General features: G+C 40.7%; 1 protein-coding gene across 2 annotated transcripts in view; it reads right to left on the minus strand.

The window, feature by feature from the left end:
* DNMBP (dynamin binding protein) overlaps positions 1-23,712 on the minus strand; it is a 113,988-nt gene that overhangs the window by 60,678 nt on the left and 29,598 nt on the right. For both annotated transcript variants that reach the window (XM_058697450.1, XM_058697451.1), the window contains exons 3-5: positions 15,940-16,094; positions 14,092-14,214; positions 1,012-2,988 (exon numbers count right to left, since the gene is read on the minus strand). In XM_058697450.1, the coding sequence (XP_058553433.1) occupies positions 1,012-2,988; positions 14,092-14,214; positions 15,940-16,084 (2,245 nt within the window). In that variant the 5' untranslated portion in view covers positions 16,085-16,094. The remainder of the gene's footprint in view (positions 1-1,011; positions 2,989-14,091; positions 14,215-15,939; positions 16,095-23,712) is intronic.

Consider the following 23,712-nt stretch of genomic DNA (forward strand, 5'->3'; position numbering starts at 1 on the left):
CTTCCCATAATACTCTTTCTTGTTGGAACTTAGTTTTCCAGTCGCTTGCAGTGATCTAAAGTAGAGGGGCAGGTGAGCGTGTGTACTTGGCCCGCCTTCTCGAGCCAGCCTCTCCGGACCACCATTCTCCTGCTGGGAGTTCAATCGGTATCCTGCAATTCCTACATCCACACATTACTTTGTATTATTTTCCTTCCTGAGGACACGTGGGTTCGGAGCTCTCTGGCACGCCTGCCCGAAGTGACACAGCCCTGTTCTCCGCGAGCCCTAGACTAATGCTGGTGCCTCACTTTCTTTCTCTTTCTCCTTTATAATTTATTTCTCCCATAAGTCTGGTGAATACAAATGGAGTCCCCGAGGCTGGTCACCCCCAAATTAAGGGACAGAATTTGAATATTTGAATGTGCAAGGTGGGAAGCAGTGAACTGCAGTAGTTAAAAACAAGAGCTCCCAGTTCCCTTGGTAAACTACTTAATCTCTGCAAATCTTACCTTTCTCATCTATAAAGCAGCCGTATGAATTATCCCAGTGCCTTTAGGGTGGCTGTGAAGATTATTTGTGCAAGCAAATGGTAACCAGTCCTTATTACGGACAAGTTAATAAATGTTAGGACTTATGGTTACTATTGAAACCCAGTCCTTAAACCACAAAGATATAAGATGCAGTTTTTCATGAATCTTAGCCTAGGAGTCGTTAGGACTCACTACAGCCTGGTTAAGGGACTTTCCAGCTGCCTGACTTCTATGCATACCACACCAGAACAGGAGGCATGAACATCAATGAGGTTTGAGCTTCTTTATCTGGGCATCAAGTGAACTCAGGAAGCTACAGTGAGTGGTCATAGGATATACCAAGACAGACCAGTCGAATTGTGATGTGAAATTAGGTAATGAAACAGCAAATCATTCTTTGTCGAAGACGGTAACATCTCCCTTAAAAAGCACAGGGAGGCTGTTAACGCGGACTTGTGGATGTCAAGAAGCGAGTACATTTTGTTTCCTCACCACTCACCTCTAAGTTGCTGGAGTTCCATATTCAGACTTTCAATGTTGCTCTCGTAGAACTCAAGGTCCTCAAGGGTCTCTGCCCTTAATGACTCATCTTGCTTCTCCTCCACCGTCACGTTTAGCTCTTCTTGAGCCCCGCTACACATATCCAAGTCCTGTTCCATTTCCTGAATCCTCACCAGTACTAACGGACACGGGGAAGTTTGGTCTGGAGTCTGTTCCATATTCTCAGGGCCCTCCTTTTCTGGGGTCTCACAGCTAGGATGGGGACAGGTTAGGAGCCTGGGGGATATCATTCTGTGCTGTGCCGGGGGAGGCAGGGGAGCTGGGCGAGAGGGTCGCACTGCCAACGGAGGTTCAGGTTTCAGGCTCTGGGGAGAAGTGGACGCTGGAACAGAGGGCCGCGGTGGCGGTGGCCTTAGGGCTTTTCTCCTCTCAGGCAGCTCCTGCTGGCTGAGTAGCTTTGAGGAACCTCGGACAATGTCCTTCTCGGAATTAAAGTCCAGGATTGAAAAGTGGCGCAAAATTTTATCTGGTTCTGTGCCGGGTCCTGACAAGCTCTTCTCAAACTCTATCAGCTGTTGTGTCAACTTAGAATCCAGGTCAGTGCTGCCTTCTCCCTGCACAAGTGTCATTGCTTCCACTGCGAACCCTTTATCTTGCAGACCAGGCTTCACCTCTGATCCAGAACAAAAGCCAGAGGCATTTTCTTTGAGCGTGTGGGGCTTTTTAACACATCTTACCATGCCCTGGAGCTGAGGGCTCAACTGGCTGGGTCTGACTACCCTAGGGGCAAAAAGACTAGAGCCACTGTGAGGAGGTCGCACTGGCTTCTGAAGGGTTTTTGGTGGGGAGTGCATTCCTCTGGGAGGTAGGCTGGAGTAGTCTTTAGTCCTTGCTTCGAAGGGAACAGGGTCAGAATACTGCTCTGAGCTTAGGAGGCTCCCTCCCACTGGAGAATAATACTGGTTTTTCTGCAGTCTGGGACGAAAAGGTACCTGAGGTTGAGAGGAAACCCCATTGATAGTCTCTGAAGGATCCTTTGCAAAACAGTCTTTGGCAAGAGGCTGTTCGTGCCCCAGGCTCGGGCTTCTCAGGGGCCCTCCTGAGGTGCCCTTGTCCTGATAAGAATTTTTGTTTACTTCATACTCAGAAGTCAGATGCTCCAGGGGAGAAGCAGATGTTTCAGAAATAAAACAGTTGGACTTCTCTGCTTTATATTCGAGAGTTTCTTGTCTTCTTCCCTCCACTTCTATGGAGTTCTCAGAACAATCCAGAGAAGTGTCAGGGATCTCAGCAGGGCTGCTTTCCTCTGGCACATCCATGGTCTCCTCTGCTCTTGTTTTAGGAAAGAGCTTTACAAATCGGTAAGGAAAGATGCCTGTCCTGCCCTTCAGTGATCCTTCCAGCCAGCCATCTTCCAGCGTCCCCAGAATTCGGATTTTATCACCTACCTCAAAATCCAACTCATTTGGCTCCAGGGCTTGGAATCTGTAGAGGGCAATTCCGTAGGTCCCTGGCTGCTCCTCATCCTCTTCGGGCTCCCTCTCCTCTTCTCCTGTAGGGGTGTCTTCTTCACCGTTAACAATGCAATCGTCGTGATTTCCAGAACTTACCAACTCATCCACAGTCCTCAGGGGCCCCAAAAGCTCTACAAAACCTTCTGGAAAAATGCCTCTTCGACCATCTAATTCCCCTTCAAACCAGCCTGGTTCAGGAACTCCAGTAATGGTAATCACATCCCCTTCTCTGAAGTCCAGCTCCTCATCCAGCTGGGCAGAAAGCCCCATCAGCGCCCGGGCTTGTCCCATCGAGTACTCAGGAATCCGGAGCAAGGCACTCTGCGAGTGCCACTGCTGGCTCCGTGAGGACAGGCAGAGCTCCCGGACACACGAGGACGGGAAGAAGCCCCGCGCGCCCCAGCAGCTTCGGCCCTGCAGCCAGCCAGCAGTGGGAGCACCATCGAGAATCACTAGGTCGCCTAAAGAAAGAGAAGCAAAGATAATGACCTGAGTCATCACCCCAAAAGAGTATTAACATAACTAATAGTACAACTCATCATTTTAAACGTCAGTTTCAGGGAAATACACATCTGGAGTTTTAAGGGCATAATACTTTTTTTTTTTTAAATGTTTATTTACTTATTTTGAGAGAGACAGAGAAAAGAACACATATGCAAGTGGGTGAGAAGCAGAGAGAGGGACAGGGAGAATCCCAAGCAGGTTCAGCTCTGTCAACAGAGTCTGACGCAGGGCCTGATCTCATGAACCGTGAGATCATGACCTGAGTCGAAATCAAGAGTCAGACACCTAACCAACTGAGCCACACAGGGCATAATACTTTTGATAATTTAGTGAATTTAGTGAATTTTGACAATTTAGTGACAAAATAGTACACGTTTCTGCAAACAAGTGGTTTTCAATGTGTGGTTCATGGAATCCTGGGGGAGCCCCAAGATCTTTTCGGAGAGTCTGTAAAGTCAGAACTATATTTTCTTCATATACTTCACATACTTCAGTAAACCACAGTTCAATGAGAATGAACGTAGATACAAATATGAGAATCTAGCTTTCTTGTATTAAACCAAATGTTAAAGAGATTTGCAAAAATGTAAACGAATGACACTCTTCTCATTAAAATTGTTGTTTGGAAAACTATTTTTCATTAAAAATATGCTGTTTATGTTAATATATAATAGGTTTTAAAAAATGAATTGATAAATGTTTTTAAATTTTCTGTTTTAATAGCTAATATCGCAAATATCAAAAACCCAAATAAGCAAGAGCTCCCTCGGGTCTCAATAACTGTTAAGGGTATAAAAGGGCTCCTAGGATCAAAAAGTTGAAAAATACTACTTTTAAACAGTGTTCTTACAGTCTGTGTCATTGGATTAGTTTATAAATGATAAAACATATACACATATCTGGGGCACCTGGGTGGCTCAATTAAGTGTTCAACTTTGGCTCAGGTCATGATCTTAAAGCTTGTGAGTTTGAGACCTGCGTCAGGCTCTGTGCTGACAGCTCAGAGCCTGAAGCCTGCTTTGTATTGTGTGGTGTCTCTCTCTCTCTCTCTCTCTCTCTGCCCCTCTTCTGCTTGTGCACACACTCTCTCTCTTTCTCAAAAAATAAACAAACATTAAAATATACATGTATATATTATATATATATGGGCGCCTGGGTGGCTCAGTCAGTTAAGTGTCTGATTTCAGCTCAGGTCATGATCTCGCAGTTCATGGGTTCGAGCCATGTCGGGCTCTGTGCTGACAGCTCAGAGCCTGGAGCCTGCTTCTGATTCTGTGTCTCCCTCTCTCTCTGCCCCTCTCCTGGTCATGCTCTGTCAGTCTGTTGCTCTCTCTCCCTCTCTTTCTCTCTCTCTCTCAAAAATAAAAACATTTAAAATATATGTATGTGTGTGTACACATGTCCACTGTAATCCTTTGAACCAATGCATCTACTCTCTCATGCTAAATCGTATTTAATATCAAATATGGAACAATAAAACAAGTCTTCAGGAATGGTTTCTTTGTTGGAGGTACAGGGTGTGGGCAACAAATTCTTCATTTATATTCTCCAGAGGCCTTTTTGAACTATTCTTATGCTGAAAATACATCATAATAAAGCATGTTCTAGCAATAGGTACTTTTGTTTCGAAAATAGTTCCAATATCAATGTTTCGGTTAACTTCACAAAATGTAAACTGAACAGTTAGTGCCTATCTGTCTTACTGTCGAAGAAGGTGAGGTAAAGAAAGGATAGGGGCACAGTGTTTCTGGAAAAAAATGAAATTGAAATTCAGTCTTAGAGGATTCACCCCAACTTAAAGAACTGCTCTATGGTTTTGTAATAAATTGTTATAAAACAAACTCTTAATTATCTGATGATGAATTATTCATTTTGTGGATTATCAGTTTTAATCTTTTTAAATCTTCCTGTTACTGGATGCCTAGTCAATTTTACTTTCATCAGCAGAGGTGATCAAGGGATGCAACCAGCCCAAGTAAAATAAGACCAGGACAGCAAACACCTACCAAAGTCACATAAGTTATTTTATAGTCAAGCATATGTTATAACTAGATTATCTTCTAGGGTATCAACTTTAGGGTATCTTTTAGGGTACTCAACTTCTCTTGATTTGAAAAAAAAAAAAAATTTAAGTCTGTCCTATCTTCTCACCAAGTGATTGGCATGTTCCTTAATGGCAGGTACCACTTCTCTTTTGTATTTCCTGAGTCTGATACAATGCCTTTCCAGAGCAAGCGTTCGTTGTCCAATTTGATGATGATTCTGCAACTCCAACTCCCAAATAAATCAATCCTATCTTCCCTCTGAAACTGGCTCCAGCCTGCTTCCTTCCTTTCTTCCTTTAATGCCTTCTTTCAAAATAGTGTTTCCACTCACTACTTGCCCTGGTCCAATTCTCGCCATCTCACTCTCTTAAACCTTGTCCCAGACTTCATCTTTTCCAGTCTCTTCCAGCCAAACTGAGATGATAAACGTACCAGTTTTATCATACCCCTCCCCTGCTCAATTTTTTCCTGTGAGGCATGAAGGCTTCTTACTACTCCCATAGGATTCTTCTCTAAAAATCCTATTCTTGGGGTACCTAGTGACTCAGTCAGTTGAACGTCCGACCCTTGATTTCTGCTCAGGTCATGATCCCAGGGTTGTGCTATCAAGTCCCACGTCAGGCTGAGCATGAAGCCTGCTTAAGATTCTCTCTCCCTCTGCCCCTCACCCCTGCTCATGAGTCCCTCTCTCTCTACAATAAAAAAAAACAATAAAATAAAATTTAAAAGTATTTCTTATTATCTGAAATGTATAAAAAATAAGTTTGCTCTAAACTCTCTAAAAAGATTTAGTTACTAAACTACTAAAAGACTATTCTTATGTTTTTACCTTAGTGCAACCTGGCACCCACATCCAGTCATAACCCGTTCCCTGCCTCCACCCCAGCCAGACAATATTATCTCCCTATTCCACACAAGGACACTTTCATTAGCTCCTATACAAACAAGACTGTCTGTCTGAAACCCTAGCATCCTTCTCTAAAAGACCTTAGAAACTCATATCCACTTTGGCCATCTGTAGCCTAGTAAAGAAATTATCATTTACATCACTAATTTTGACACTTGTATTTTTATATACTACACAGCACCCAGTGTTAAGATTTTGTACTTGGTGGTAGGCACCCAACACATTTTCACTGATTTGATGTTTTACTTAGATAGTCCTGAAAAAAATATATAGGGTCTTGGTCCTATATTTCTATATTCCTTTAATTTATGGCTCACTATCCATTGGTTAGAGCTTGGGGTCCTGAGAATTTTATAAATGATTTTCCCCCCACTACCTCTAAGGCTAATCCATCAGAACCACAGAAGAAACTCACTGGAGACATGGCTACTATCTATCCAGGCACAAGAGGCTTTTGGGTGAATCAGAAGAGTAAAGGCATGCCATAACTCCCACTCTACTGGCTTTCCTAAACTGTAGAATTACAATATTTTCCTTGTGTTGCCAGATCTCCATGAAACCCTTATAATAGGGCTTGCTTTTCCTATTTTCACCCGGGTGACTGTTTCAATAAGCTTTATTACCTGGCAGACTGTCATTCTGTTGGCTACTTTTATATAAAAAAAGATCTTTTTTTTTTTTTTTGAGAGACAGAGAGAGTGTGTGCAAGCGGGGGAGAGGGGCACCAGGAGAGGAGGGAGAGAGGGAGGGAGAGAGAGAGAGAGAAAGAGAGAAAGAAAGAATCTTAAGCTTACTCAAACATGGAGCCTGACACGGGGCTCCAGCCCACAACCCTGGGATCATGACCTGAGCCGAAATCAAGAGTTGGACACTCAACTGACTGAGCCACCCAGGTGCCCCCAAAAAGGTGAATTTTTTTTTAAGAATCACAGTTTAAACCCCGAAAAGCATGTTAGATTTAATTTTGCTCAACACCCTTATTTTGTAGCTGTTACTGAGTTTTTGCACCGTCTCTCATTTTCATCAGAAAGAGTCATGCAGCTATTGCACTGGCATCCCAGGTGAGTCCTGAGGAAGAGGCTTCCTGGTGGTCATTTCCAGCCTTCTGAAACAACAATATGAGGAACTGCTGGAACAGAGTGCCCAGATTTCAAAAACAGAAAAATAGGAAGTGTGGTGGTGACTCTTAGAGTCAGCCTGAGCCTTTCACTCATGCACAAATAATCCCAGCCGCCAGGCTGCTTACGTTTGCTGGTTGATTTTTTAATTCGAACAAGAAATGCATTAGGCATAAGATGGTAAGAACAAATGCGAACCTTCTTAGAATCTGAAATGTAAGTAGTCTGACTCTGTAGTATTAGGTCCCCCTGCCCCCCAGCCTGAATCACAATGCCCAGGAGACTATGTGCTTTAGGCAGACTCACCTCATGTTTTACTTAGATTTCCATATGAGCCATATGAGAACCTTACCCTCAACTGTCACACACACGGCATCACAAATTTATGGCCTGGGCATTATATCATTTATCAGGTTATTTATACATAAATTTATCCAAAATGTTAAAAATAGAACGATCCTATAATCCATTAATCACACTACTGGGTATTTACCCAAATAACACAAAAACACTAATTCAAAAGTATACATGCACCACTATGTTTATTGCAGCGTTATTTACAATGGTCAAATTACGGAATCAGCCCAAGCGTCCATTGATAGATGAATGGATAAAGAAGATGTGGTGTGTATATATACATACATATACAATGTAATATTATTCAGCCATAAAAAAGAATGAAATCTTGCCATTTGCCACAACACAGAGAGGAATCTGGGTGGCTTAATCAGTTGAGCAACTGACCTCAGCTCAGATCATGATCTCACAGTTTGTAGGTTCAAGCTTCGCATCAGGCTCTCTGCTATCTTCACAGAGCCCACTTCAGGTCCTCTGTACCCCCCTCTCTCTGCACCTTCCCCATTCGTGAGCATGCTCTCTCTCTCGCTCGCTCGCTCTCTCTCTCTCTCTCTCAAAACAAAACATGGATGGAGCTAGAGAGTGCAATCCTAAGTGAAATAAGGCAGTCAGAGAAAGACAAATGCCATATGATTTCACTCATATGTGGAATTTAAGAAACAAAACAAACAAGCCAATGAAAAAAAAAGAGACAAACTAAGAAACAGACTTTTTTTTTAAATGTTTTTATTTATTTGAGAGACAGAGCATGAGCAGGGGAGGGGCAGAGAGAGAGGAAGACACAGAATCCGAAACGGGCTCCAGGCTCTGAGCTGTCAGCACAGAGCCCGACGTGGGGCTCGAACTCACAGACCGTGAGATCGTGACCTGAGCCAAAGTCGGACGCTTAACCGACTGAGCCACCCAGGCGCCCCAAGAAACAGACTTTTAACTATAGAGAACTAAGTGATGGTTACCAGAGGGGAGCTGGGGGCAGGGGGGAATGGGGGAAGTAGGTGATGGGGATTAAGAGTACATTTATCATAGGGACACCTGGGTGGCTCAGTCTGTTCAGCAACCGACTTTGACTCAGGTCATACATGATCTCACGGTTCGTGGGTTCAAGCCCCACACTGGGCTCTGGGCTGACAGCTCAGAGCCTGAAGCCTGCTTCAGATTCTGTGTCTCCCTCGCTCTCTCCCCCTCTCCCTCCCCCACTCACACTTGGTCTATCTCAAAAATAAACATTAAAAAAAAAAAAGAGTACACCCATCATGAAGAGCACTGAGTAACATATAGAATTGTTGAATCGTTATACACCTGAAATTAATATAACACTGTTAACTATACTGGAATTAAAATTAAAAATTTAATTAAAAAATAAAATTATGAATTCATTTTTTTATTGGTCTTTTTTGAGGGTGAGGAGGTGGCCTAGAAAATGAGGTTATAAGCATTCTGTGTTATATGAGGCAATTATCAGTGATATTTCATCATTCCCACTAATTTTTTTCTCTCCTCTTTTTCTGTACTGTCCTTTTCATACTCTCTTTTTTTTTTGTTTTTTGTTTTCCCTTTTTTTTCTCTCCCTCTGTTTATTTTTAAAACAGTAAATGGCCCTGGCCACCTGCACTGATCCTTTAAGAGAGAGCCTTTTTTCTCTGTTTAAAAATATTTCTGTTTGAGGGGGCCTGGGTGGCTCAGTTGGTTAAGGATCCAACTCTTGATTTTGGCTCAGGTCATGATCCCAGGGTCGTGGGATTGAGCATGGCACCTGCTTAAGATTCATTCTCTCTTGGGGCGCCTGGGTGGCGCAGTCGGTTAAGCGTCCAACTTCAGCCAGGTCACGATCTCGCGGTCCGTGAGTTCGAGCCCCGTGTCAGGCTCTGGGCTGACGGCTCAGAGCCTGGAGCCTGTTTCCGATTCTGTGTCTCCCTCTCTCTCTGCCCCTCCCCCGTTCATGCTCTGTCTCTCTCTGTCCCAAAAATAAATAAAAAAACGTTGAAAAAAAAAATTAAAAAAAAAAATAATAAAAAATAAAAAAAAGATTCATTCTCTCTTTCTCTCTCTCTCTCTCTCCCCCCACCCCTCCCTCCCTCCCTCTCTGTCCTTCTCCCCTCCTCACTCTCGCTCTCTAAAATATAAAAATAAAAATAATTTTTCTATTTGAGTAAAGTAGACACAAAATGTTACATTATTTCAGATGTACAACACAGTAATTCAACAGCTTTATATGTTATGTCATGCTCACCACAAGCACAGCTACCATTTGTCACCATACATGTTATTACAATACCATTGACTGTATTCCTCATGCTGTGCCTTTTATCCCTGTGACTTCTTAATTCCATAGCTGGAAGTCTATATCTCTCACTTGCCCATCCCTCCACTACCTCTCCCCTCTGGCAACCACCAGTTTGTCCTCTGTATTTATAGGCCTGATTTGCTTTTTTGTTTATTCATTTGTTTTTTTAGATTCCACATATGAGTGAATTCACTTAGTATTTGTCTTTCTCAGTCTGACTTATTTTACTTAGCATAATACTTTTTAGGTCCATCCATGTCGTCACAAATGGCATGATCTCATTCTTTCTTATGGCTGCATAATTTTCCATTATATATATATATATACATACATATATATATATGTATATATATATATACACACACATATATGTATATATATACATATATATATGTATGTATGTGTATATGTGTATACATATATATATGTATGTATATGTATATATATACATATATATGTATGTATGTGTATATGTGTATACATATATATATGTATGTATATGTATATGTGTATACATATATATGTATGTATATGTATATGTGTATACACACACACACACACACACACACACACACACACACCATGTTCCTTATCATCTATCAATGGACACTTAGGTTGTTTCCACATCTTGGCTATTGTAAATAATGCTGCAATAAACATACAGGCACACATATCTTTTTGAATTAGTGTTTTTGTTTTCTTTGGGTGAATTATTAGAATTATTAGATCATATGGTATTTCTATTTTTAATTTTTTGGGGAACCTCCATGTTTTCCACCAGGACTGTACCAATTTACATTCCCACCAACAGTGTACAAGGGTTCCTTTTTTCCACATCCTCACCAACACTCGTTATCTCCTGTCTTTTTGATTTTAGCCATTCTGACAGGTATAAGGTGATAACCTCATCGTGGTTTTTGATTTGCATTTCCCTGATGATTAGTAATGCTGAACATCTTTTCACGTGTCTTTTGGGACTATATCAAAATAAAAAGCTTTTTCACAGTGAAGGAAACCATCAACAAAATAAAGGAAGCAACCTACTGAATGGGAGAAGATATTTGCAAATGACTTATCTGATAAGAGGTTAATATCCAAAATATATAAAAAGCTTATACAACCCAACACCAAAAAAACCCAAACAACCTGATTAAAAAATAGGCAGAGGGTTTGAATAGACATTTTTCCAAAGAAGACATACAGAGACAGCCTTGTTTTCGGAGTTTAAATATAACTCAGAATACAGGGAATAGTCCAAAACAACTGGATGGCTTTGTGGAAAGGAGAAAGGGTGACACCTGCTGGAAGAACTACTGGTGATTCCAATTCCAGATAGAATCTCCCTGGAAAAATGTACAGACACATAAACTTCATGTCATTATTAGGACACAACGTCCCCCCAGAGCACATCCACAAAGTCCAGGAATCCCAGGTGAAGAATAAGAAGGACAGTTCATCTTTACAGCATGCTTACCTTGTTCCAGATGCTTTATGTGCGTAACCTCACTCAACCCTCACAACTACCTGGGGTAGGTATTGTTATCCTACTGAGGCTGAGATAACGTAAGTAACTAGCCTAAAGTCACAGCTGCTAAGTTGTAGGGATGGATTTAAATCTAGGGCCATCAGAATTCTTATCTCCTAAGCTCCAAATACGTATATATCTTTAATAACATAACTTTACAATTAAAATATATAATTTTTTCTCTTATTAATCCCAATGATACTTCTGAACAGTAAGTAGGCAACAATTAACTGAAGGCAGCATGGTAAAACGAAACAGGTCTCAAACATTATCCCACATGCTCTTAAGGTTTCCAAATCCCCTCCTGACATATATTCAATCACCAAAAGTTTTATTTACACAGAAGAGAGGAAGCTTCACTGCTACACGGAAGGTACTGAGGAGAGAGAAAGAAACAACAGGGAATAGGACTAATAGTACTAGAAGGCAGGGCTAGAGGAATGTATACCACTCGTGAGCTGAGACACCGATCTAATGGAAAAAAACAATTTTCAACCTAAGAAGTAGAAGGGACATTCCAAGCACTAGACTTGAATATCAGGAAGCCTAGACTCAAGTTTTATAAACTATAGGTGGCATAAAACAATACTTTCTTTTTTTTTTTACTGGTTTTGTTTCCCACAAGTAAAATTATTATCTGTCAATGTGTACTGTCGTGCATAGAAAACAAGAGAAATTAAAATCATTTCTGTGTCTCCTGCTAAACTTCCCAGAAAAATTCAAATTGCAGAGGTGCATCTATCTAACTCTCCCATTCTCAAAGGCTTATGTGTTCAAATCAGAAGACACAGAGCTAAAAGAGACATGAAAAGCATAGAAGGAAACAGAGCTGAACAGTCAGTGCACTCACTGGAAGGAGAGCATCAGAGAAGAGAACAGATAAAAACACTGACAGTTAGCATATCTCTTTCTAGTCTCTTCCTGCGTATTGCCCCTGCTGCATCCTCTTCCTTTGCTTAAAAACTAATCAAGATAACATCTACAGGTTCTAAGACCCAGCCTGAGCTTGAGTCAGTCTTGGTCCAAGAGGCTCCTGGCTGAAAGATCCATGCTAGGGTCTTCCTAAGAATCTATTTTGTGGCCCTGGGATTCCTGAGGCAGATTTTAACTTCAAAGCAAGTTCAGAACCCATGATACCAGTCTTTCCAGGGAAGGCATTCAGCAGAAAATCTCTCTTTTTAGTATCTAAGACCTGACTACACAAGATATAAAGCAAAAAAGCTAATTCCAGAAGATACATCTTCCAATTCCCCAAATGTTGTAGACATCCTGCATATTCCCACAGCGTATATTCTTATACCATTTATTTGCTCTAGGTATAGGAAAGGACAAATCCATGCCACCCATATCTTCCGCTCAGCTCTAATGGAAGCTACTGTGCTCTGGCCTTTTCTCCACTCCCTCTGGTCTGATGCGGACTACAGACCCCCCCTCTCCCCGCAGTGGAAGGGCTGTGAGTGGAGACAGATAAAAGTTTCCTGCTATAACATCTTGATCTACTTCTCTCTCCCTTTCCCACACTGATTAACAAGAAAGCGTTCAGAACAGAGGTAGAGGGTCAATGCCAAGTGTAAGAAACTCTCAAACAGATTTTGAGGATTAAGATCTAAATTCAATATTCCTTCTCACTGCCTGAGGGTTAGGGAAGTTTGCTAGGTTTCTCTCTTTCCCCACCTCTGCGAGCTCGCTCTCTCTCAGAGGTGCACATGGTTTAAGAAATTAAGCCTAGTCCTTCAGGGCCATACTCAAAAGAGCAAGTAACAATATTAAGAACATGCCCAATAAATTCTACCATTTTGCTGGCTCCTCCTTTGTCATCACAAAAATTGCATTCATCATAAACATCAGTTTGTGGAACACTACTGGTTTCTGTGCTCATGCAGAAATGTGTGGACTTAATCCAGTATCCTTGGTGAAACGGTTTATGGTCCATCTTTAGAAGTTCATATGTCTATCAGAGTAAGTGAGAAATACTTGGAATGTCACTGAGACATGCCTACAACGATTCATTTTAAATCACTTCCTTTTTTTTAATGTTTACTTATTTTTGAGAGAGAGAGAGAGAGAGAGAGCATAAGCGGGGGAGAGGCAGAGAGAGAGGGGGACAGAGGATCCCAAACGGGCTCCACGCAGACAGCAGAGTCCAGTGTGGGGCTCGAACTCATGAACCGTGAGATCATGACCTGTGCCAAAGTCGGACACTTAACCGAGCCACCAGGCACCCCTTAAATCACTTCCTTTTAAACTGGTTCTGATGATAACTTTAATGTAATATTACCTATCGATAGGGAGTCAAAATGGGGCTATTTGACATCTGTCTCTTAATCTCTATACCACAATTCCTGCTTGATTATTATATAGTAATAAATAGTAATGTTGCTGGGAAAGCCATATTAGTTTTTAAGGAAAAAAAAGATTAATGTAGTCTGAAGTGTGGCTACAATATGGGGCAGTGGAAAGAGAATGCTGGACTTACAATCAGGTGACATGACTTGACCTTCTGAGGCCAAAAGTTTTCATCTGCAGGTAACATCCTTTGAATCTCATTTTCATTATTTATTAAATGCAGTTAATAATATCCACTTTGCTACCAGGTCTGTGGTGAGGATCAGATGAGAATGTATTTGTGAGCAAATACTATGGAAATTATAAAATGCTATGCAAATATAAGGCATTATTATTGTCAGCACGATCTTGCTACTACTAAACACTCTCCAGAGGTTAGCCACTTTTAAAAATTAAAAAAAAAAAAAATCTAGTTGTCAAAATGGGCCAGCTCCATTCAACTTATTGTAAACAGTCTACTCCTGAATGGTCAACTTACCTCGGTGGAGGGGAAGACTGTTTAATTCTTGGGATGTAAATTCACAGATACAGACAAACAGCCTCTCTCCTTCTTTTAGACTGGGGATGGTCACAATTTCCACAAAACTGCTGGGGAACTGTCCTGAAAGTAAAAGCAAACGTTTCTAATACTGAAATTTCATTTTCTGTGTACCAGGACATAATAACTCTGTTTCTCAGCCCATTCATAGACACTAAATTGAAAAGTGAGTACTCATAATTGGAAAATCTACTATAGAAAAAGTACAGCACACAAAATTTCATTCATGCGGAGCAGAAAAAATGCAATTCAATCCAATAAGCATTAACCGGGTGCTACTCTAGACAAGACACACTACAGAGGGAAAAATGAGTAAGACGGTCTTGCTCTCAAAGATCTTAAAATCGAACTCAGACATAAACAATCACTCTGAAATCTAGTGACACAAGAAAAATGCACAGATTGCTATGGACATTAGAGAAGGTAGAAAATGGTTCAGGAAGAATACAAAAATTTTTATGAAAAAGGCTGCATTTAAGTCTGAAGATGGGTAGCGTTTTAATAGGTGGTAGTAGACAGACAGGGCCTGTCAGTTGGAAAGCATCAGAAAGTTTAATGGATTCCACCTTCCAAATATCTCTTGTATCCATCCACTCATCTCCAGACCCATCACCTCGGTCCAGGTCAGCAGCATGTCTCACCTGGGTCACTGCAACAACCTCCCAGGCTGCCTCCCTGCCCTTGGTTTTGCCCTTCCCTATCATTTCTCAATCTATAGCACTGAGCTTTCTAAAATACAAATCTGACAGTGCTTAAAGCACCTGTATTGTATCCCATTCCATAACTCCATACCATGGCATACGCTGTCCTCCACGATCTAGCCCCAGCTCCTCTCCCCAGCACCTTCTCCCTTCCTCAACCTTTCAGACCTCATGCCAGGCTGAACTTTTCTCGGACCCTCCATGTTCTTTGTCATTCAAGGGCCTCTGGATAAGCAATTCTCTCTGTCTATCCTCTTTGTGTTGCTAACTCTTACTCATCATTTTTGTCTTAGCTGAGCTATCATTTCTATTGCGAAATAATCTATTATCTCCCAAATGTGGGTTAAGTGTTAACAGAGTCTGTATAACAAGCTGCAGCCCAGAATTACATAAATCTACGTCAGTTAAGGACTGGATTTAACACAGGTGCATAGTGTGGGGTAAAAACCTTCCCTAGGCTCATTAATGAAAGAAACTGGTGCTAACATATATTTGAAAGACTGGAAGAAAGGAAATCAGGTGTATAAGAAGTGGAAGGTAGCTGCACCCAGGGCAGGGGTAGCTTTAATAAATTTGGGCCAACCATGGATCTAAGAAGGAGTGAACAGGACACATCATGATCCCTTGAAAAACAGAGTGAAAGAAAGGGTAGAAAACGTTTGAGGAAGACAGATAGAGAAAATATGGTGGAGAGTGACTTACGTTCCACAAATCACAGGTAAAGACTGGTAGTGAAAAATAATGTCAAACAACAGGTTTCTGAATAAAGAAATAACACGTATTTTCAGAAGGTAAACAATGGCACTGAGCACAAAGGACAAAGACCTGGGAAGGATAGGTAAAGATGTGAACAGAAAATTGGCCTGGGGCAGCTGGTATCGAACCATCTCAGCCTTTGGAAGGAACCAATAAGGATAGATGGATTGATAACAAACATTCTCTCCCCACTGGTAAAAACCACAGGAAAAACACAAAAGGATTCTGTAGTTTATTGACTTGGGCTTCCCATTTAACCTTCATTTTTTAATATGGAAAGATTGGAGGGCCTGTGGTCTATTTTGTACCTGAGGAATTATAAGCCTCTTACCTGTAACATCTTCTTTCTTTCCTAGAAGCCAAAATTCATCCACCACTGCCAACACCTCAATAATATCTCCTACAAAGAGCGGTAGTTCTTCTGATACACTAGGGCAAAAGTCAAAGATGGCTCGAACCACTGAGCCAGCCTCCATGTTTTATAACCTGGAAAGACAAGTCAAAAGACATTGGAAAGTGTTAACTATTTAAGACATTGGACTATAGGTCAATATCTTGACAATGATAAAGCTTAAGATATAAAGACGCTTAGAATCAAGTCAAAGCTAAGCAAATAAGAAGCTTGTACTTTATATTCTGAAGAAATTTAAGTACTGTCTGACAAAAATAATGATTTCCTCATACATTCTTCATTTGATTCTCATGGCACTTCTGGAGTCAGGGGGAAAAAAAAAGTGACCTTTACCTGTGATTGACAGAAAAGGTACAAGTTGGGAAATGTAGACGTCTCAATAGGCCTGAAAGGGCCAATAAGGAAATTAACAGTTTTCAAGTACAGTCAGTATGGTACTTTTAAAATACGGTATTTAAAAAGTAGGGGGTTTGGGGAGCCTGTGCTGACAGCTCAGAGCCTTGAGCCTACTTCAGATTCTGTGTCTCCCTCTCTCTCTGCCCTTCCCCCGCTCATGTTCTGTCTCTCTCTCAAAAATAAAAATTAACATTAAAAAAAATTTTTTTAAGTGGGGGTTTTTAATATGGCATTTCATTTATAATGAAATAAGATAGTTCCCCAGAACTATCTTAAAGATTAGGATACCTATGCTCAGCAAGTTGAAAAACTTAATTTGTCACAAAGTTCATAGCAGCAGGGCCAGGATTCAGGCTCCTACTTACCCCCTAGCACCCCCCCCCCCAAAAAAGGAATGTGGGATCACACCTCAATGGCAGAGATTTAAAATGTACTGAAACGTAAAAATCCATGAAAAGAACAAGAAAGGGCGATATAAAAATGACACTTCCAGACAAGATTTAGTACAATAGACCAAATCAAGAATGTGTTTTCAGTTCAAAGACACCTATCCCCCAAGCTTGCATAGTATCCTTGCATTGTTAAGGGGGTCTTTCACCTTGACATATGTGCCCAGGGAGCCTCCTCAATACACATTTAAGCAACAGAAAAGGAGGAAAGACTGGGCATGTGCTCAGCTGTCAACAAGCCGTGATTTAGCAACCTGTCTCTCAGGTGTTTCACAGAGAGCACCTGACGCTCTCCTGAGTATCCAGGCCTCAAGCCTATTTTCCTTTATTCATCTCAAGTATCTGTCTGGTGTTGGTAGAGATGAGGTTTCTAACTTTTGTTTCACATATAACTATGATGACATCAAAAAGCACTAAATGCCTATTTACCAAAAAAAAAAAAAAAAAAAAAAAAAAAGATGGTTACAGTTTTGTTGAGTTTATTACCTAAGAAAACAATGATGTACACAAACATGTTATGCATATAAATAGTTGAGGATATTAATGTGGAGCGCCTTTACAATTTTAATGAATCACGCAACACAATTAAATATTGCATATTTAATTTGTACTGTTGAGTAAAAGGAGCTTATCTCTGTGTTACTGGAATTTTTGTCTATAATGAGATGACTTGGGTCCACAGTGGAAAAGAGAAGTGGCCAGTAACATTCCCTATGTCCTCCGCCCTCTGTATAGAAAAAAATTGAATTACAATCCCATGCTGAAGAGGCAGCATAATGTGAATGCAAAGTAACCAGGCATCTGGAGTCAGAGATCAAGGTTCAAATGCCAGCTCCAACTTTTATTAGTTATTTCACCTTGGATAAACTACTTAAACTCTCTGGGCTATAGTTTCCTGTTCAGAAAAATGGGGATAATCATACTTTGATAATAATCATCAGAAGGATGATGATGATAAAAATAATGATAATAATGCCTAATATTTATCGAGCACTTACTATATGCCATGCACTGTGCTATGTCCCTCATTGGGTCCCCACAACAATCCTGTCCCATATCATTAGTTTCCATTTTGCAGATGAGGGCATAGGCTCAGAGAGGTGATGCAATCTGTCTGAGGTCATACAGTAAGTCAGAGATGGAACAGAAATCCAGATCTGCCTAAAACCTTAACCATATGCTGATAGTGTAAAAGCACCTAGGACAGGGTTGGTATAGGAGGTGCTCGATAAATGTGAGCAGTTGTTACTAAACATTATTTCCATAATCAGCTACAAGCTCAAATCTGTCTCACTGATATATCACCAGACAATGTATAGCACAGTGTACAAGTACAGAAACGCCACAGAATCTACCATTTCAACACGTCAAAACTTGGTTTAGCTTTGACCATGTTTAAAAACAGACACATTATAGGGGCACCTGAGTGGCGCAGTTGGTTGAGTGTCCGACTTCGGCTCAGGTCATGAAATCATGGATAGTGAGTTCAAGCCCCGTGTCCGGCTCTGTGCTGACTGCTCAGAGCCTGGAGCCTGCTTCAGGTTCTGTGTCTCCCTCTCTCTCTTTCTCTCTCAAAAATAAATAAACATTAAAAAAAATTATATACCTCTCTTGCCTTCGCTAGTAGGAAAGACACTGAACATAATTTACTCTTTGCCTGATGGACACAAGTTCATTAAGACCATACATTAGTATACTGTGTTGTGATGCATAATACCAGTACTGTATAACTTTTGGGTCTTTCTCTTTTGCTGTCAGCTGTCCCTCTGCTATCAGGTACCTCCTCTATCAGTTTTTCTATCCTCTTTCTAGATTGCTGTTCATAGTCTGCTGGGGAGGGAAGACCATACAGACACCGCCAAAATTATTAGAAGTCCCTAGATAAATAAAATGTAAACAGGCTCTAAAGGAAAACCTAATGAACTCTTCCGTGGTGGTAAACTACACGTATTAGTTAGCCAGAGTTTTTCAACAGTTACTTTTTATGTGCTCTGATGCCCCTTTCTTATTTTCTGGCTGTCTTCCAAATGGCTGAAGTTGCCAGATGTCAGATTTCCGCATTAAGCGCGGTGTCATAAATATTTTTTTTAAACAAGCATAATATTTTGCAAACCTCTTAGCCATCTATACGTTATCAACACACCTCCCCAAGGCTGGGCCACGGTGGTATTATTTTTCTCCTTCTACTTTGTTTTCTCAAATTCCATCTCACTCTCAGACTAAATATATACCTCCTTATCTGAAATGTCAAAGAGAGAATCAGCATACACTCTGTAGGATGTAAGAGACAGACCCTGTTAGCTGAGGAGTAAACTTTGTGATCTGAAAGAGTTAAAGCTTCTCCCTGACAACCTTTTTGCTGTACCAGAAAATGACTCAGAAGCAGAGGAGGGTCTGGCTCAACGAATACTGTTACTGACTGACCTCCTGCCCTGTTGGAATGAGTGCGTAATCGCTGAGGAATACACACCCTGGAAGGGTGCTGGAGCCAGAGCCTAGCTAAAGTACAGGATTCATGTGTGAGACCGGAAAGGAGATCTTGGTGCCCTCTGGGTTACATGGAATATCATGAATTTCATCTCCGTCTTCTCTGCTCTGTAAACCCCATGAAAAGCAACTACTATTGTTCCTGTCTGGGCCGTTTTAGAGTCCCGGACAGATATTTTGAAACTTAATCATAAATAGCTTATATAAGCTGTTCCACCAACTCCAGATGGAAGTAAAAAGAACTTCAGAGGAAATCAGAACACAGCTGGGCTTGAGAGAAAGCAGAGGAAAGAACTGCGCATACGGCAGGATGTCAGGGACATCAGGAAAGTCTGCTATGAAAACACCACCTTCTTCTCTCGCTGGCATTTCCTTTGGAGAGTCAGTCTGCATTTGAGATATAAAGGTCCTTAATTCTTCAAACTCTTTTAGAACACAAAACCCTAAGAGGGTAGAGATTTTTGTCTGTTTTGCTCACTTGTCTAGAGCAGTGCTCAGCACGGAACACACTTTCAAATTTTTAACAAGCAAATGATTTTAGAAAATACACAAAACTATTCGTATCAACATCTCAACTTCCACTTATCGAAAACTAAATTAACCACTTCTTTCCACAAACAGTTTGGCCTTCCAGCTCATATAATAGTGTCATATAAATCTTCTAGATCAAATACTAGAAGGACGTCATCCTCTACAGTTGGTAGTACACTAATAGCAACAGCTACGATAATCTACCATGTGCCAGACACCGAACTGGAAGCTTGAATCATTGCTGCATTGCAAGGTAGACAGCAAGGCTTCAGAGCCAGGGTGCCCAGGTTCAAATCCCAGTGCCACCACTGGGCAACACATCTAATGTGTATCTAATATATATATTAAAATATATCTAATATGTCCATATTAGATATATTATATTTACATATATATATATATATATATATATATATATATATATATATATATATTTGCTATATCTCTAGCAAATAAAAAGCTAAGCCAGACCCAGAATTCAGGTCTGTTTGATTCCAGTGCCCATGTTCTTTTTACTGTAGGTATCCCATCTCTGAAATCTCCCTGGTTCTTCCCTCAAAATCTTCTAAACTTCCAATTTCCTCTCTTTGGTTCTCCAACATTTTATTATAAAAATTTTTACACAGTGAACTTAAAAAAGTTTTACGCCCACTCCCTAGATTCTACCGTTCACACCTTACTGTAGTTATTGTATCACACATCTCTTTATCCATTTATCAATCCATGTTATTTTTTTGACATATTGCAAACATTTTGTTTTATTTTTGATGCATCTCAAAATAAAGCACAGATATTTTCCTCCAGCACTTTGGCATATATATCTTAACTAGAGGTCATTATCTGTTTACCTTTTTTTTTATGTTTGTTTATTTTTGAGAGAGAGAGAGAGAGAGAGAGAGAGAAACAGAGTACAAGCAGGGGAGGGCAGAGAGACACAGAATCCGAAGCAGGCTCCAGGCTCCTAGCTGTCAGCATGGAGCACGACATGGAGATCAAACTTACAAATCATGAGATCATGACATGAGCTGAAGGCAGACGCTTAACCGACTGAGCCACCCAGGCAAACCTGCTTACATATTTTATTGTTGTTTTTAAGTGTCGTTTGCCTCTTTTCTTGGCCAAAGATAAAATTCATTTCTCGCCAATGAACGTAGTTAATCTTTTAAACTATTGATTTTTACATGTTGTTCAGTTGCTTAAAAATTCACAAGGTCTTCCTGTTTTCTCTAATTTATTCACATATTGGACAAATATTTATCAAGCCTAACGGACTCAAATTCCCATGCAGGCTGAAACTTTGGTTGTACTTTGATGACCCTTTGACCAATATTCTTTAAATATTTATTCTCTAATCCCGTTGGTGGCTGACAGGAGCATTCAACTCTCCTCTACTGTCCGAAATAGTTTAACTCCTATCCCAAAGTATCTACCCTACCTAGGGAAAAATAAAACCCTGCATATAACTTGACCATTAATCTCAGAAGGAGATTTCTCTCTCTTTCAGTTAGACAGTGACAGAGAAAGAGAGTTTTTAAATCTGCACTGACTTTTTTTTAGTGACTCACTATTTTAACACTTTCTATCGACTGATATCCTTGGCAGCTACCTCTTAATCCAGTTTTACTACCATGATGTACCAAAGAACATTCAAGATATAGTTCCTGCCCCCAAGAAGCTTAGCTTCGTCCCCACCATTTTCCCAAAACATGTTCTGACGACACTAAGCAGCTTCTAATACAAGAGCTCCACGGTCACTGTAAACTTGGGGGAAGCTATGGACTATTTCCCTCTAGGAGGGGCATAAAATACTAGTATATTGAAGACTGAGACAATCCAATTAAGAATTCTATTTGTTTTTTAATTTTTAAAAAATTTTTATTCTTTTTTGAGAAAGAGAGAGAGAGAGAGAGAGAGAGAGAGAATCCCAAGCAGGCTCAGCGCTGTCAGTGTAGAGCCTGACTCAGGGCTCAGTCCCACAAACCATGAGATCATAACCTGAGCCAAAATCAAGAGCTGTACCCTTAACCAACTGAGCTACCCAGGTGCCCCCTAAGAATCCTTTGTAAACCAGTTTTCTAAATTTCTCTGCCCACAGCACACTTTTTTTTTTTTTTGCCTCACCTCACCCCACTTGAGTAGCCCTAGTGTCATATAAATGCTAACCAATCAAAATGCTCTCTGCTCCGATAAATCACTTTCTGTCCAGAATTTTTTCCTTTGCTTACATGCCCCTTTTTTCTCCACGGTGGGTTCCCCCATCTTTGCACATATTTAAAGTCTCCCCATTCTCCACTTTCTCCAAATGATGCCCACCTCTCCTGCTCATGCTCACTTCCACCTTTCATGCCTCAGCTCCTATAGCCCTCCCTTTTATATCACTTTGTAGATTTCTGAGACATCACACTGCACATGTATAAGTTACAGTCATGATAGTGAATGTATTAATGAGAACATACTCAGAAATAAATCACATTTTAAAATGTAGATCACAGGGGGACCCCTGGGTGGCTCAGTTGGTTAAACATCTGACTCTTGATTTCAGATCAGGTCATGATCTCATGGCTCATGAGTTTGAGCCCCACATTGGGCTCTGTGCTGACAGTATGGAGCCTGCTTGGGATTCTCTCTTTTCTCTCCCTCTGCCCCTCCCCCGCTTGTACATGTGTCTTTTCTCTCTCAAAATAAATAAAAATTAAAAAGATCATAAAGTAAGATGTATATCACGGGGCACCTGGGTGGCTCAGTTGTTAGGCAACTGGCTCTTGATTTTGGCTCAGGTCATGATCTCATGGTTGGTGAATTCAAGCCCCGCATCAGGCTCCTTGCTGACAGTGTGGAGCCTGCTTGGGATTCTCTCTCTCTCCCCCTCTCTCTCTGCTCCTCCCCCCACTCGATCTCTCTCTCTCCCTCTCTCTCAAAATAAATAAACTTTTAAAAATAAAATAAAATGTGTAACACACAACCACTATCCATCCACAGATGAATAAACAAAATGTAGCATACCTTCTTACATTTAGTGGAATGCAAACTGGTGCAACCACTCTGGAAAACAGTATGGAGGTTCCTCAGAAAGTTAAGAATACAACTACCCTACAATCCAGCAATGGCACTGCCAGGTATTTACCCAAAGGATACCAAAATACTAATTTGAAGGACTACATGCACCCCAATGTTTATAGTATCAACAACAGCCAAATTATGGAAGGAACCCAAATGTCCATCAACCAATGGATAAAGAAGATGTTATATATATATATATATACACATATATATATACATATATATACACACATATATATATGTACACACACGTACACACACACACACACACACACAAAACAGAATTACTACTCAGCCATAAAAAAGAACAAAATCTCGCCATTTGCCATGACATGGATAGAACTAGAAAGTATTATGCTAAGTGAAGTCAGTCAGTCAGAGAGGGACAAATATCATATGATTTTGTTCATATGTGGAATTTAAGAAACAAAAATAAACATGGGGAGAAAAAAAAAGGAAGCAAACCAAGAAACAGACTCTTAACTATAGAGAGCAAAGTGATGATTACTGGGGGGGGGGGGGGGGAGAAGTGGGTGATGGGTATTCAGGAGGGCACTTGTAACGGGCACCTGGTGTCCTATGTAAGTGATAAATCACTCAGTTCTACACCTGAAACTAATATTGCACTGTATGTTAACAAGCCCAAATTTAAATAAAAACTTGGGATAAAAAGAAAACAACTGTGGTGCAGACATACAACGGAACATCATTCAGCCTTAAAAAGGAAGGACAATCTGGCACGTGCTTCAACATGGATGAAACTTGAAGA

Source organism: Neofelis nebulosa, chromosome 13, assembly GCF_028018385.1.
Source record: "Neofelis nebulosa isolate mNeoNeb1 chromosome 13, mNeoNeb1.pri, whole genome shotgun sequence".
NCBI classification, from domain to species: domain Eukaryota; kingdom Metazoa; phylum Chordata; class Mammalia; order Carnivora; family Felidae; genus Neofelis; species Neofelis nebulosa.